Source organism: Pristis pectinata, chromosome 13 (assembly GCF_009764475.1).
Source record: "Pristis pectinata isolate sPriPec2 chromosome 13, sPriPec2.1.pri, whole genome shotgun sequence".
NCBI lineage: Eukaryota > Metazoa > Chordata > Chondrichthyes > Rhinopristiformes > Pristidae > Pristis > Pristis pectinata.
The window spans coordinates 23,119,580-23,134,127 of NC_067417.1; the positions used below are offsets into that span (position 1 = coordinate 23,119,580).

At 39.2% G+C, this 14,548-nt stretch overlaps 1 protein-coding gene across 1 annotated transcript in view; it reads left to right on the forward strand.

Annotated features, from left to right (window-relative positions):
• Window positions 1-14,548, forward strand: part of cpne7 (copine VII) — an 84,298-nt gene that overhangs the window by 16,930 nt on the left and 52,820 nt on the right. Inside the window, exons 2-3 of the mRNA XM_052028696.1 lie at window positions 6,843-7,025; window positions 13,048-13,122. Of these exons, the coding sequence (XP_051884656.1) occupies window positions 6,843-7,025; window positions 13,048-13,122 (258 nt within the window). The remainder of the gene's footprint in view (window positions 1-6,842; window positions 7,026-13,047; window positions 13,123-14,548) is intronic.

The window sequence follows — 14,548 nt, forward strand, 5'->3', positions numbered from 1 at the left end:
TTACTGCAACATTGAATTGTAGCGCTGCCTTAAAGAAGTAATGACATTTATAAATTTAATATGCCAGTTTCTTCTATTAAGCAAGCTACCTCTCAAGTTCATAACATCTGTAAAATGTGAATTGCCAACCTAAAGGTCAAGTAAGTCTAAAAGAAGGGAAGCCACAGTGTGTTAGTGGTGGAGGGAGTGAATGTGTAGGATGGAGGATTGGATGTCAATCAAGAGAGCTGCTCTGCCCTGGGTGGTACCAAGCTTCAGAAGTGTTATTGGAGCTTCACTCATCAAGCAAATAAAGCATGTTCCTGACTTGTATCTTGTGGGCAGTGGAAAGGTTTTAGGGAATCAGGAAGGGGAATGATTCACTGCGGGATATCCAGTCTCTTACCTGCTCTTGTACGCACAATGTTGATGACATTGGTCCAGTTAAGTTTCTGGTTTCTGAATTGAAGTTGTTAGGCTGTTTGACTCCCACTGTAACACTGAAGGGAAACTACAGGAAAGGCCAGTGCGATGAAAAAATCATGAATAGTGGACATGTGATTTTCTGTTTGGGGATAAGGCCATTCATTGCCTGATTGAAGCAATGACACAGCCAAAAGAATGAAGCAGAGACTTGCCCATGTGGGAGTTACTGTTTATTTGACCTCCAAGAAGATAGCCCTGGTGTCTAGGGCATGGTTGTTCATCATAGAAATGGCAGACTGGCTAAGTTTGAAACAAGGGATGCAAGTACTGCAAAGTATTCCCTTTGTGGGTGGTATAATATGTTTTAACATTGAATTAATACCCCATTTGCTGTTGCTGGGAAGGATAAGCAAGGGGGCTGCTGTTCACTGTAGAACCAGACAATTGTTATTGTGGCTGAACTGAAGGTAACACGCTATCTTGCAGCGACTTTCAATGAAGTCTCGGGTGAAAGTTCCCTTTTGTTTTTGAAATAGGGAAGCCTTAGTAGCTTGCCTTTTCCACACACCAACAAACTGCATACTGATCTCGCTAACTCTTGTTCCACCTCCAGCAAGACCAGGGATGGAAGTAGAGAGCCAAAAGCAAATTGTCCCTCACAGAGGAGGCCATAAGCAAGGGCAGGCAGCCTCTGGCCAGGCCAGCCATCCACCAGGAGTTTCTGGGAGCGGTGCTCTTATCTCAGCCTGTCTGAGCAGCAACACACCTGGAAGCTGAGAGCCTTTGGAGCACTGCAGACAACTGCAGATGACGTATGTCACATTCCCCAATTTGCAGTTCACTACCGTACATGAGGTAACATAAATATTTATTCCAGGAGAGGGGATTTTATTTCCATCTGTTTGAGGAGACAGCAGCAGGCCTTTCATGGATGTCGATGTGCCCAGACTGCAGATTTCCCAAAAGTTCAGCAAGTGGGAGAGAATCTTCAGATCTTCATCTACTGGAAAGCTCATCACTTCCTCTGCCATGTCAAACACCCAGTTGGTTTTGAGGAGCAAGGCTTTCCTCTCTTTCCTTTATTGCTCAGTCATCCAAGCTTCTGGCTATCGCTGGAAAGAACATCTACAACTCTAGCTATGGGTTTGCAAAGAGCTTATCAGAGAGTCCAATCAAAGTTGTAAGGACTGATTCCACTGCTTGGTCCCCACACAAGCACCCTGCAGTACTGTCCGAGAGGGTCATACACTTTGTCATCTTCTGCCACATGGTGCGCAGTCTGACAGTGATGTGGACACAGCCCATGACCACTGCACAACAGCAGGAGGAGGAAAAGAAGAAGGACTCCAAGTACACAATTTAATCTCTCAGAAATATGTGACCTTTTATTCACCATGTCCACTGTATACACATACACTGCTGGCGATACTCCAGCAATGGAGTTCTCTCATCACACCCACTGTAGTTGTTCATGTAGGTGGCTTTTGCACTCACCATAGCAAATAGAATGAGCAACAAGTGTTGACATCCCAGCTTTGCCCATCTCCCACAAGTGATAATCTGTAATGACAAAACCAAATCCCCATGGTGACACCTATTGCCATGTTGGCAACTCTCTGAAACTGATCATCTTCAGTGTTACCTTCTGCATAACCATGGATACCAGTTCCAAGCAAAACCGCATGCCAAACATTTATCAAGACCAATTATTGACTAATCACCCCGTGCTTCCCCTTGGTGCCTATCATGCTGTTCCTTTGCAGTTGACACCGGCAGCTGCAGCCAAACTGGTGGATCTTGCTCCATTGGGACAGAGAAGGGAGGTTGCAGGTAAAGGGTGAACACAAGCACACCCGTTCTAGATGTGCTGACTTCAGATGGCATTGTCTTGCCATATGGCCGTTGTCAGGGCCAACTGGCTGTCGAGGCAGTTTCAGAGAGGCAGTGATAAGAGAACAAATCCTATTGTGCAGAAACGAGTCTTCAGATTCATACTCCACAGAGATCCTAATACTTCTATGGGACCCACGTGGGCTGGCTGAGGAATATGCAAGAGATCAGTTATGATTGATTGAAGTTCTTGGCAGCAAATTCAGTCTGATAGCACTATTTAACATAATTTAACATTCCAAGAATAAAAATAACTTTAGATCAAGCTAGAAAACTACTAGTTTTATGATCAAGGTTAGGGAAGTCACAGTAACCATTAGTAAAGCTCTAGAACAAGTACGATTATGTAGGAGTAACTCAGCTAAGATACTTTCAAAGTAATTCATTTTGTGTAGTGATGTGTGGCAATTGCTAATTATGTTTGTGTATTCTGTATTATATTATTCATATATATTCACATAACCACTTATGTGCCCCTTGAGCATAAATAAAAGGTATAATTCAAACAGTATTTCAGGTTATTACTATGGTTCATAACAGCTGCATTATTAACACTATTTTTCATTAATTATGTTTTTGTTCAGGTGTGTTCTTCATTAGTTGAAAGAAAATACCAATTTATTCAGAAAGAAGAGCCATTAAAATTGAAGGGAAAATAACTATAATAATTAAGGAGAGGTTTGCAAAAATTTACCTGCAAAAAATAAGCACTATAGTGAATATATTCCTACTTTATATGAAAAACAGCCAATGCATTTTGTAGTGTTGCTCCTGAATATTCTTGATGTAAAGAAGGGATTCCATGTTACTGGCAAAGGTGGGGTTTTGTTAAGGTTTGCACTGAAATATTTTCTTTGGGAAATGATTAAAAGCTTGGCTAGGAAGAGGGAGGAATCAATGTTGGGGGAAGAGAGCTTAAACAGCTTTGGTGTTCCTAATATGAGTTGGGAAAATTCATCTAGTTCTTTTGGACAATTTAGAGACACTGGAAGAGCCAAGATAGGTAGTGGTGAAGTAAAACAGGTGTCATCAGCTAATGTGTGGAAAATGATCCTGCATTTTAAGATGATGTCACTGAGGAGCAGTATATAGCTGAGAAATGTTAGCTGGCCAAGGATAGGTCCTTAAAGGGTTCCGAAGGTAATGAGTAGTTGGGTCAAGAAGAAAAGCAATTTCTAGTAATTCTCTGGCTATCCTGGAGTCATCAGAATGGATGAATGTGATCCTGTCCAGCTGGACAGATGCACAGAGGTGTTGGAGAACAATATTGTGGTCAAATGTGTAAAAGGCAAAAGGTAGCTTGATAAGAACAAGGGAGTAAAGACAGCCTCTGAGGAATCACAGAAAATGTACTTACTGGCTTCAGTCATAGCTGTTTTCTTACTGTGGCTGGGATAGAACCCTGACTGGAGGGATTTAACACATGGTCTGTGTAAGGTGGGCGTGGAATCCCAAGGACATTCTTTAATAGAATTAGTCCCATGTTTGTCCTTGTTTCTTTCCTCAGAACTTCTTTAGATAGTGCATTCCAGATTATTACAACACTTATCAAATCATGTGAAAAATATGACACAGAAAGAGTGCATTCAGCCCATCATGTCTGTGCCAGTTGAGAAAGAGCCATCCAAACTTGGAGTATTAAACACCCAAACTTAGACCACACTTGGAGTATTGTGTTCAGTTCTGGTCGCCTCATTATAGGAAGGATGTGGAAGCTTTACAGAGGGTGCAGAGGAGATTTACCAGGATGCTGCCTGGATTGGAGAGCATGTCTTATGAGGATAGGTTGAGTGAGCAAGGGCTTTTCTCTTTGGAAAGAAGGTGAATGAGAGGTGTTTTGATAGAGATGTACAAGATAATGAGAGGCATAGATTGAGTGGACAGATACTTTTACCTAGGGCCAAAATGGCTAACATGAGGGGGCATAATTTTAAGGTGATTGGAGGAAAGTATAAGGGGGATGTCGGAGGTAAGTTTTTTTACACAGAGAGTGGTGGGTGCGTGGAACGCACTGCCGGCAGAGGTTGTGGAGGCAGATACATTAGGGACATTTAAGAGACTCTTAGATAGACACATGAGCAATGGAGGATTATGTGGGAGGGAAGGGTTAGATAGATCTTAGAGCAGGATAAAATGTCGGCACAACCTTGTGGGCCGAAGGGCCTGTACTGTGCTGTAACGTTCTATGTAAACTAATCCCACATACCAGCTCCAGATCTGTCACCCTACAATCTCAGCTCTTCAAGTACACATCCAACGACAGTTTAAATGTGACAAGGGTTTCTGCCCCTACCATCCTTTCAGGTACCATATTCCAGACACTTGCTCCCCTCAGGGTGAAAAATATTTTCACCATCTCCCCATCTCATCCTTCTGTCAATTATCTTCGATCTGAGGTTTGACCCTTTACTAAATGAGAATGCTACTTTCATTCACTCTGTCTGGACCTCTCATGGCGTTATACAGCTCAACTACTTTTTCCCTCAACGTCCCTGTTCGAAAGAAAATAACCCTAGCCTATCCAATTGATCGTCACACCCACAATGTTCCAGTCTTGGCAACGCCTTTGAAGATCTCCTCTGCACCCTATCCAGTGCAATTATAGTTTAACTGTAGTGTAGTGACCACATTTGTGTACAGCACTCAAGCTGTGGCCTGTCTGGTGTTGTTAATGCATCTGGTATAACCTCCCTGTTCTTACGTCCTGATTAATGAAAGAAAACACTCCCTATGCCTATTTAACCACTTTATTGACTTCTTGTGCTACTTTTAAGGATCTGTGAACACACAGTGAGAGATCCTTTTGTTCCTCCACTTTGATTACCCCCCCCATGTTTTGCATATTATGTTGCCTCGTTACAACTCTCCAAATACAAAATCTCACGTATGTGCATTAAATTCCACTTGTCATTTCTCAGCCCAAATGACCAGACGATTATTTTTCCTCATGTAATAAAAAGTTTCAACTGGCCTGTTTTTTTATCGAGAGTTTAAATGAATGAACCCTGTTATTGAACCATTTGTCACTCCAAATAACCTATTTACCTTTCATGATTTTGAATATCTCTATCAAATCCCTCCTTAATCTGCTGTTCTAAGAATCAATCCACTAAAAAAAGAATTGCCAACCAATTAAACTGATAGCTGTTGTTGGGACAAAAATTCTGGAAACATAAGGCCAGGCAGCACCCGTGGAAAGAGAAAAAGAGCTAATGTTTCAATAAGTGCTGGTCTTGCCAGCAATTTCACCATCTTGTGAGCAAATTAATAAAAGGGTGAGATTTGGGATAAGAGGTTGACTTCCTTCCAGAAAGGAAATTAGTGAGAGAAGTATTTGCAGTAACAATCAAGAGAATATTATTACATGTACAAGACCATTGTAGGTTAATTTTATAAAAGGTTGTCACTAGCTCTTCAGGAGACTCCATCTGACAGTTCTGCTCTTCCATATTTGAGGCAACCCTTTCACGATGTGGATGTCAGAGCCAGAGTATGGTCCACTGATGCTTTAGAGTCTGTTTTAAGTGTTAATGGAAAATGCAGTTAATGATAGAAAAAGTATTGAGTTTCCTAATTCAAGGTTTAATGTCTTGCACTCAAGACATTGCATTAAATACTTGAACAGAATAAAAAAAAATCATTATAGTATAAGGGCTGGGGATTTACACCACTGTACTGCTGTTGCTGCAGTAGATCTGTTCCAGATGTAGAATTTAATAAGCAGAAAATTGATTGCATTACTAACCTTTCTCAATTATGCGTTTTATGTTAAGTAGATTCTCATTCTACTCCTGGGAAGAAAACAGGACAATAACCAACCCGTATACTGGGTCCAATTGGTACTGAATAACTTTGCACTTAGAGACCATGAGGATAATTGGTTTGAGAAAGTGGTGTGGTCACTGTAATATAGTAGTGGGTGTCCCATTGGTTGGAAGACAAAGTCTGTTTTGGGGCATTATTAGGAAACTATCACCATGTACTTAACCCTATCAATACTGACAGCAGATGAACAAAGTGAAATTATCTACTTAACCCACAAATGCTAAAAATCACATAAACATGCTGTTTTATGAATAAAGACTAGCAATGTGTCTACTAAACTTCAGAGGGAATGCATTGTCCAATGGTTCCATATTCTGGTTTAGAATTAATAGAGCTGAACTGCATATACGTGGATGTTACAAAATGATCCTTTGTTTGATTGTGTTAATTGCTTTGCTCTGGTTAGCATTGTCCTTCTTAGTTAATCTTCCAGATCCTAGCTTCAGTGATTAAGATAGATATCAAAATCTTTTCTTCTGCCCCAAGGAATGAATCCATGACTGCTGCCGAGATATTATTACTATTGTTAATATGCTTTCGTGAGTGGTTAGGTTTTTTATTGTTTCAGAGAATTGTGGAGCTCTGGGCAATTCTGAATGGCAATGTCAAGAGTTCTTAGCTGCAACATATTCTAGAAATGAAGTAAGACATTTGAATTGTATGTATCAAGTATTCTTCACTGTCAAAATCAACAATCCTTCAATTTTTTTCTCTTTTTACAGGTTGATCGGACTGAAGTTATAAAGAGTAACTTGCATCCAGTCTTCTCTAAAATTTTCAATGTGGATTATTACTTTGAGGAGGTTCAGAAGCTTCGGTTTGAAGTCTATGATATTCACGGCCACTGCAGTATTGGTACACGAGATGATGACTTTTTGGGTGGGGTGGAATGCACACTTGGGCAAGTAAGTACCAAAAGAAATAGTATCTCCTTCACGTCTCAGCTTTTTTAACTGTTCTATCTCTTTATTTCCCCATCACATTGAATTAGCAGTTAGAGTAAGGAGACAGTGGTCAAAGTTGAAAATATGTCTCTCACCATAGTAGTGCAAAAAAACAAAGTTTAAAATTGGCATATTTAACAAATTATAAAGAGAATTACAGACATACATTTCTGAAAAAAAGAAGTTGTTTGAGCAAAAGGCCATAAGAAATAGAAGCAGGGGTAGGTCATGTGGCCACTTCATTTGATGTGCTATTAACTGAGAACTTCGTCTATCCCCACTGTCTGATCTCGGTGTTCCTTGATTACTTTTAATGTTCAAAAATGTATTGACCTCAGTTCTGTATGTGCTCCAAGTCTGAAGTCCACACACCTCCATGTAAAGAATTCCAGAGATTAATAATCCTCTGAGTGAAGAAATGTGCCCTCATTTAAATCCTCCAGGAATGATTCCTTTTTCTGAGCTCATGCCTTCTAGCTATTGACTCTCCAGCCATTGCAAAAAGGCTCTCATCAGTTACAAGCTTTCACAGAATCTTATGTGGTTTAATGAGATCATCTCTAATTATTCTAACTCCAGTGAGTACAGGCTCATTCTACTGAATCTCTCCTCAAAAGTTAGAGCCCCTCTTCTCAGCTATACTACCTCTGAGACAAATTAACAAGGAAACCAAAAATAAAAAGAAATACTTATTCTTGCACTCCATCCCAACTTACAGTAAACACCAGGATAGTATTTGCCTTTCAGATTGATTGCTGTACCTGAGCGATGACTTAGTGTTTTGTGAACCAGTCCATCAGGTCTCTATGAACAACAGCAGGTACTAGTTCTTCACTATTCAAAGGAAGATTCCCATATTTTCCTACATACTGCTCATCTCGCATCTTTCATCTTCTTGCTACCAATTTAACCTGACTTCATATGCCTTTGCAGACTCCTTATATGGTTCTTGTTGCCTACTTTCTCACCTAACTTTATATCATCAGTAAACATAAGTACATTACACCTGATCCCTCATAAAGATTACAAACAGCTGAGATGTCCACACTGATCCTTGAGCACTAACCCCCAGCACTGGTCATTACAGCCTTCAAAACTAAAAATGACATGTTTGTTCCTACTCTCTATTTTTCCTTGTAACTAATCTTAAATCCATGCCTAATACTTAAACCAATTTTGTATTAATCTTTCCTCCAACATTATGTTGAATGCCTTCTGAACATCCAAAGGTACTATATTCCTTTATCCACCCTGTTGGTTACATCTTCAAAAATCTCAAATATATTTATTAAACAAATTAGAACCGTGTTCCCTCTGCTTAACCATATTGTGAAGTGTCCTGTCACACTCATTAGCTTTGGATTCTTGCATTTTCCCAACCAAGGTCAAGCAAACTGATGTGTAATGCTGTGCATTTTTCTGCATTTAGGAATATTTTGCAAAAGTTGTTGCCTGGGAATTCATGTCCCCTCGGCGGTGCTAAGTGTGCTGTATTGTAGCATCAAGATGTTGTACTCTACCTCTGAAATTCAGTTCCATGGAAATCAGTAGAATTAGCATAACAAACTGATGTTACTATTTAGCATGTTTAGCTCTTCCAACCTGGGATGAATGCCTAAACTGTTTTTTTTTGTTGTTGTGTGATATTTTACTGCAAGGAAGGTTATTTAGTTTAACCTACCTGGCAGAAAACAGATCTGATCACATGCCTACTTTAGATACTGCTTGATTTTACTTTATTTTGAAGTCAATGGAGAATAAAATAAGGTATCAGGTAAAATGAGTTGTTGATCTGATTATATCAAATTTTTTGCAATGTGGGTTAGACCATCCCCTAGAGATAACTTTTATGGGAAATGAGTAATGTTACAGATGTTTTAAAGTGAATTTAAGGCTGTCTAGTTATAGTTCTTTGTTATTTCATTGCTTCATGAGATGTAATTTCATTTTATCTCAATATCTAATCTTTATTAGAGGCAAGGCTCATTCTATTTCTGAAGGTAATTGATGTGAACATAATTGTTTGAGTTGTATGCAACTGCATGTTTCTGATTTACCCTAAATTTACCCTAAATACTGCTGTGTTTAGCTAATGGGAAAATGCAAACCCATTTGAGAACTTCATTATACTAATATTTCTTGAAATTACACCAGACAATTATACAAGGATTGTGTTCATTAATGCTCTCGGGTATTGAACATACTGAATTATACAGGGTCACGGAGAGGGTACCTAAATAGGACAGCAGAAACATTGTCCACATCCACCAACCCAAACAGACCAGAAATTTAACTTTGGTTAATTGGTCTCACCAGGGATCAGAGCGGGGGCAAGAGCATTGAGCGCCAGCTGATGGGATGGAACGGGATGAGCCGGGCAGCACCATGAGCCAGGCAGTTGGGCCATATGTAAGAGGAAAGTACACAGTAAATGGCAGGACCCTCGGGAGGATTGATGTACCGAGGGAACTGGAGGTGCAAGTCCATAGAGTCGTGAAAGTGGCAACATAAGTGGATAAGGTGGTAAGGGCAGTGTAAGACGTACTTGCCTTCATTGTTGAGGATAAAAATAACAGAGGTTGAGGGTCGATCTGACAGAAGTACATAAAATCGGGAGAGGCATAGACAGCATAGATAGTCTGAGTCTCTTTCCCCAGGTTGTCAAATACTAGAGGGCATAAAGTGAGAGAGGGAAAGTTGAAAGGAGACTTATGAGGCAAGTTTTTTACACAGAGAGTGGTAGATGCCTGGAACGCACTGCCAGGGGAGGTGGTGGAAGCAGATCCAATGGCAACATTTAAGAGACATTTAGACAGGCACATGAACAGGCAGGGAATTGAGGGAAACAGACCACGTGCAGGCATTTGTGAAGTTTAAATTGACATTTTGATTGGCACAGACATCGTGGGCTCAAAGGCCTGTTCCTGTGCCGTACTGTTCTATGTTCTAATATGAAGGCTTTTTCTGGCACATCACCATTCCTTCCACAGATGGGTGATTTTCTAATGTTTACTCTCTGGGAATCCAGACGTTTCTCTTCCAGCCTGATGGACTTGAGCTTTGTAAGGTGCTTCTATATTTCATTGATTTTAGGGTAGCTTTGACTAATAGTCTGTTTTTGCCAGTCAGGCCATTTCAAACCCCATCTCTAGAAATTAACAACATGATCTATCCAGATACTCCAAACTTGTATGCAAGTTTTCTTTTCTGGGAGCAGATGTTAAAGAGTCCATGGATTATCCATATAAAATGCTGTACAGACTTGCTAGAACCCCTTTCTAATAATCTGCTCATTAAAGCACTTAGTCAAAAAAGTATTTTCTTATTCTTACAAATACTTCTATATGTTTAAACAATTACTGTTGGGGAGAAATGTTTAATTGTCATGATGCTAAGTTTTAAAATTTAGGTCATGTTTTTCATAGCTTAAGACATGGAAAGGGCTCTATTATTATTGGTTGTCTGTTGCATAGGGAGATTATCAATTCCCAACATAGTTCTATTATGTTAAATAGGTTTGTAATCTTGCAGCAAAACCAGTCATTGAGCTCTAGGAGAAGGAGGTGTAGATTGACGCATTCAGAATTGCCTACAAATTCATCCTTGGCTGGATGCACTAAATACGTTATATAATCACAACAACACTTTGCACTCTGCCTACGAAATTCATTCCATTGAAGTCATTGAAACTGTATTTCAGAGGCGGAGTACCATCCATACTATATGACATATTTAACTGATCAAGGATGAATTCCTGGGCAATTATAATTTTTGTCACGTGATTGGTCTGATCACTTGTTTTCAGAAAGCTTGCCATTAAGCCAATTAGAAAATGTCAACATCAAACTGATCAGCAGAGAGCTAACAAAAAGAAAATTCTGATTGCCAACTATTTCGCGGAAAATGCAGAGAGATGCTTAGACTGATTGTACACACCGCACATTGATCCATCGTGATTTCACCTTACATCCACTGCACACTCATACAAACTTGGTATATAAATGGTGAAACATGGAAGCACTAAAGATGTAAGCTTCTGACTATGACCAGATGGTTGGCAAACCATGCACAGAATTTGCCTTGCTGTAGTATGCTTGAGGCTCCTCATTAACTGTACAAAGTTGAAAATTTTCCATAATTAGAGAATGAACTAATGTATTTACTTTAAGACAGATTTTCTGCCTCCTCTTGTTAACAGTCCCTAATCTCAAACTCATGTGCAGCTTGGGGTGTATGTATCAAAGGGGAAAACATATCAGTGATGATAACTTGATTGAATCAAGTAAATTGATTTAATACATTTTCCATGAAAGCTATATACTTTTCACCTGCACAAATGTATCTTCTGTTCAGCAAGTTACATGCCAGTACTCCTGTTCGAATATTTTCTGTATGACATTTTAGAATAGCTCAAGTGACAGTCATTTAAGGTCCAGGATAATGACATACAGAGTCATGTACTGTTACTGTGGAGGATTCTCTATTTCAAGCAAGGCTAACAAAGATGTCTGGCTGGCCTTTTCTGACATTAGGCAAGGGCTACTGGCATTGACTTCCATTCTCTCAGGTCTGCCATTCCTTTCAGAAGGCACTGGTACTATGCAATTGCTTAGAGGAGTCAGTGATGTTCATTTCCCAATGACAGGATATTATTACACCTATAGTATCGGTGGCCTTAATTTAGGGCAATTTATTCCAAAATTATCCAGCCGAAAATGAATAATCAAATGGGATTAGTGTGGGTTAGCATAAATGGGTTCTTAATGGTCAGCATGAACTTGGTGGGCTGAAGGGCCTGTTTCTGCACTGTATGACTTTATCCCACTTTGGCTGTTGGACAGTAAATACAGTGGGAAACCACACCGCACCATTTACATTTCTAATTGGCCATTCTTTCCAATGACAACCTATGTGTTTAAGGAGAATATTGTTTTAATTGCTGCATTTTGTATTGTGTCGACTGTGCTGCTGACTGACCCTGCACTGTGCTGGTGGACTCCTTACATGGTGTCCAATGGGACAGTGCACATTTCCACACATTTCCCACGTCAGATTGGGAAATTTGCCCTATGAGTCTGCATCAGGTTAAATCTATTGCAAGTGAGTGGCCCTATTCAAATGAATGGGAAAATTGCTGCTGGGAGAAAGGCAAGTGGAGCTTTTATTGATTTAATTACATTAATTTAGATGTTTTGAACAGATCGCTAGTGGTTTTGTATATTTATGAATGTTAGTCATTATATAACATTGACACCATTGACAGTGAGCTTAGAGAGCCTCGCCTTGCCAGCTGTCAAAGCCATTCTGTGAGTGCAGATGGCCACCTGTGCCAAGACAGCCCTTTCACTGCATTCCACCATTCAATGTGCTGGAAGTTGAGTTTCCAGTGGAGGACAGTGTAAGGACAGCATGATCCAGGGGAAAATGGCCAGCAGTCTAGAGGAGGCAGAAGATATATTCAATTTCCGCTTGTTAAAGAGCTAAGCTGATCATTGTGGCTCTGTTTTGATTGGTGAACAGTGAATATAATGAAGTTGTGCAGAGACAATCTCATTGATCTCATGTTCTCATCAATTCGATCTTGCAAGATCCATTTCTCCAAGAGTTCCACAGGCTGACATTATGAAACACAAATCTTTGCTCTAGTTTTACACTCAGGAAACCCTTAATTGTTTAACATGATTGTTATAAAGGCATTCAAATGTAATATGCTTTGACCAATAATAATTGCTAGATTTTAATTGATGATTTTTTATTTTCTTCAACTGCCATAAACACTTTTAATAAATACTAAGGATTTCCCATTGCTGCAGGGGAAATGCTGTCCCATTATTATTTCCCATTTCTAAGACATAATAATTAGTAAGGATTGGTACGTGGTGGTTGGTATGGACATGGTGGGCCAAAAGGTCTATTTCTGATTTGATGTTTTAATGACATATCATTCATTCAGTTTTGTGCAATATGATTTTATATTTTACAGATTGTTGCTCAAAAGAAAATGACAAAGCCCTTGTTCCTAAAGTATGGAAAATACGCCGGAAAGTCTACAATTACGGTGAGCATTGGTATTCATCATTGAGAGGAAAGAATAATAATTTTAATAATGTAACTGAGCAAGATTTAAATATTTCTTATTTAGTTTGTTGATTATACTTGAGAATGGATTGGATATTGTCATGTCTCATTGGTGAGCTCCTTTCATACGGCAGAGAAACAATTGTAGTTTTACATTCAAGTGATTAAATCATAGTTGCATAGGATGTATCACTGTGCTGCTTCCATTGTTTCATGATCTTTTTTGCATGGCCATATTCACAGTTTTTAATGTTCCATTTATCCATGAGACATTGGCATCTGCTGTGGTTTGTCCATAAGCATCACCCAGTACCCCACACCCACCCTGCCTCATCCACTCTTTTTTCATCTTTACTAGATGCAGCAGGGTATCAAATATTTAACTGTCAATCACACACTGTCTGTGATCACCTTTCCATTATTTCCATTCTTTTTGTTTTCTGTACTTCTAATTATTGCCTTCAGTTCCCACATATTGTTACTGATACAATACTGCACAAGCAATACCGTATGCTCATATTTTCTGTTGTAGAGACTTTGCTATACAGGCAATAATATGTACATTTTTCATTACCTTTTCTTGAATTTTATCAGTTATTTATTATATCATATAATATTCTCTGAGTGACATGCTTTATTCATCACTTTTTATGCATTGATCTTTGATGTCATTCCTTCTTTTACTTTTAAGTTATTATAGCTTCCTGGAGTATGCACAGAGGTTGGTGGGGTGGGGGTGGGGGTGGGCGGGTGGCCAAGTTTCATTAGGCTCCTACCACTAATCACTAAGTATGTTAAGAACATGCTTTTATGTGTGTATTTACCAGGCTGCTTAACAGCAGAAAAGCTTACATTGATATGGATACACCTGGTAAACACCTAGTAAACACTCTGGGTTTTAACCAATCTAAAGCAATTTTTCCAAACCAATTAATCCTTTCTGCTAGAACCTTACTGTTGGTTCAATACAGGGCAAATCATCCCAATGGCATAGTCACATCCCACTCCCTCAGTGCTGTGTTTGTTGTTAAGTTTAAGTGAAGAAAGTAAGAGTAACATTAAAACAAAGAAAATGGATTTGAAAGGAAAAATGCTGTTTACAGAGAGATCAAAGAATGGGGTATAGGTCAAGAGGAAAGATAAATACCGAGATAAATAATTTACATCAAGTGAACTGGAGGAGATGAAGAAAATAGTAAATCAGTGCTAATAAAAAGGTGAGATAAAGAAGGAATAAGATTCTGAGAGTGAAATAAGAATAGGATGAAAATTAGGGAATCATTTTTGGTTAGAACAAGATCAGCCAAAGGGCTGGTAGAAGCTGGCTCTTTGATGGATCATAACAGTTAGTATTCAGGGTCTTATTCTGAGAAAATGTTAATCTTGATGAACAAACTACAATCTAA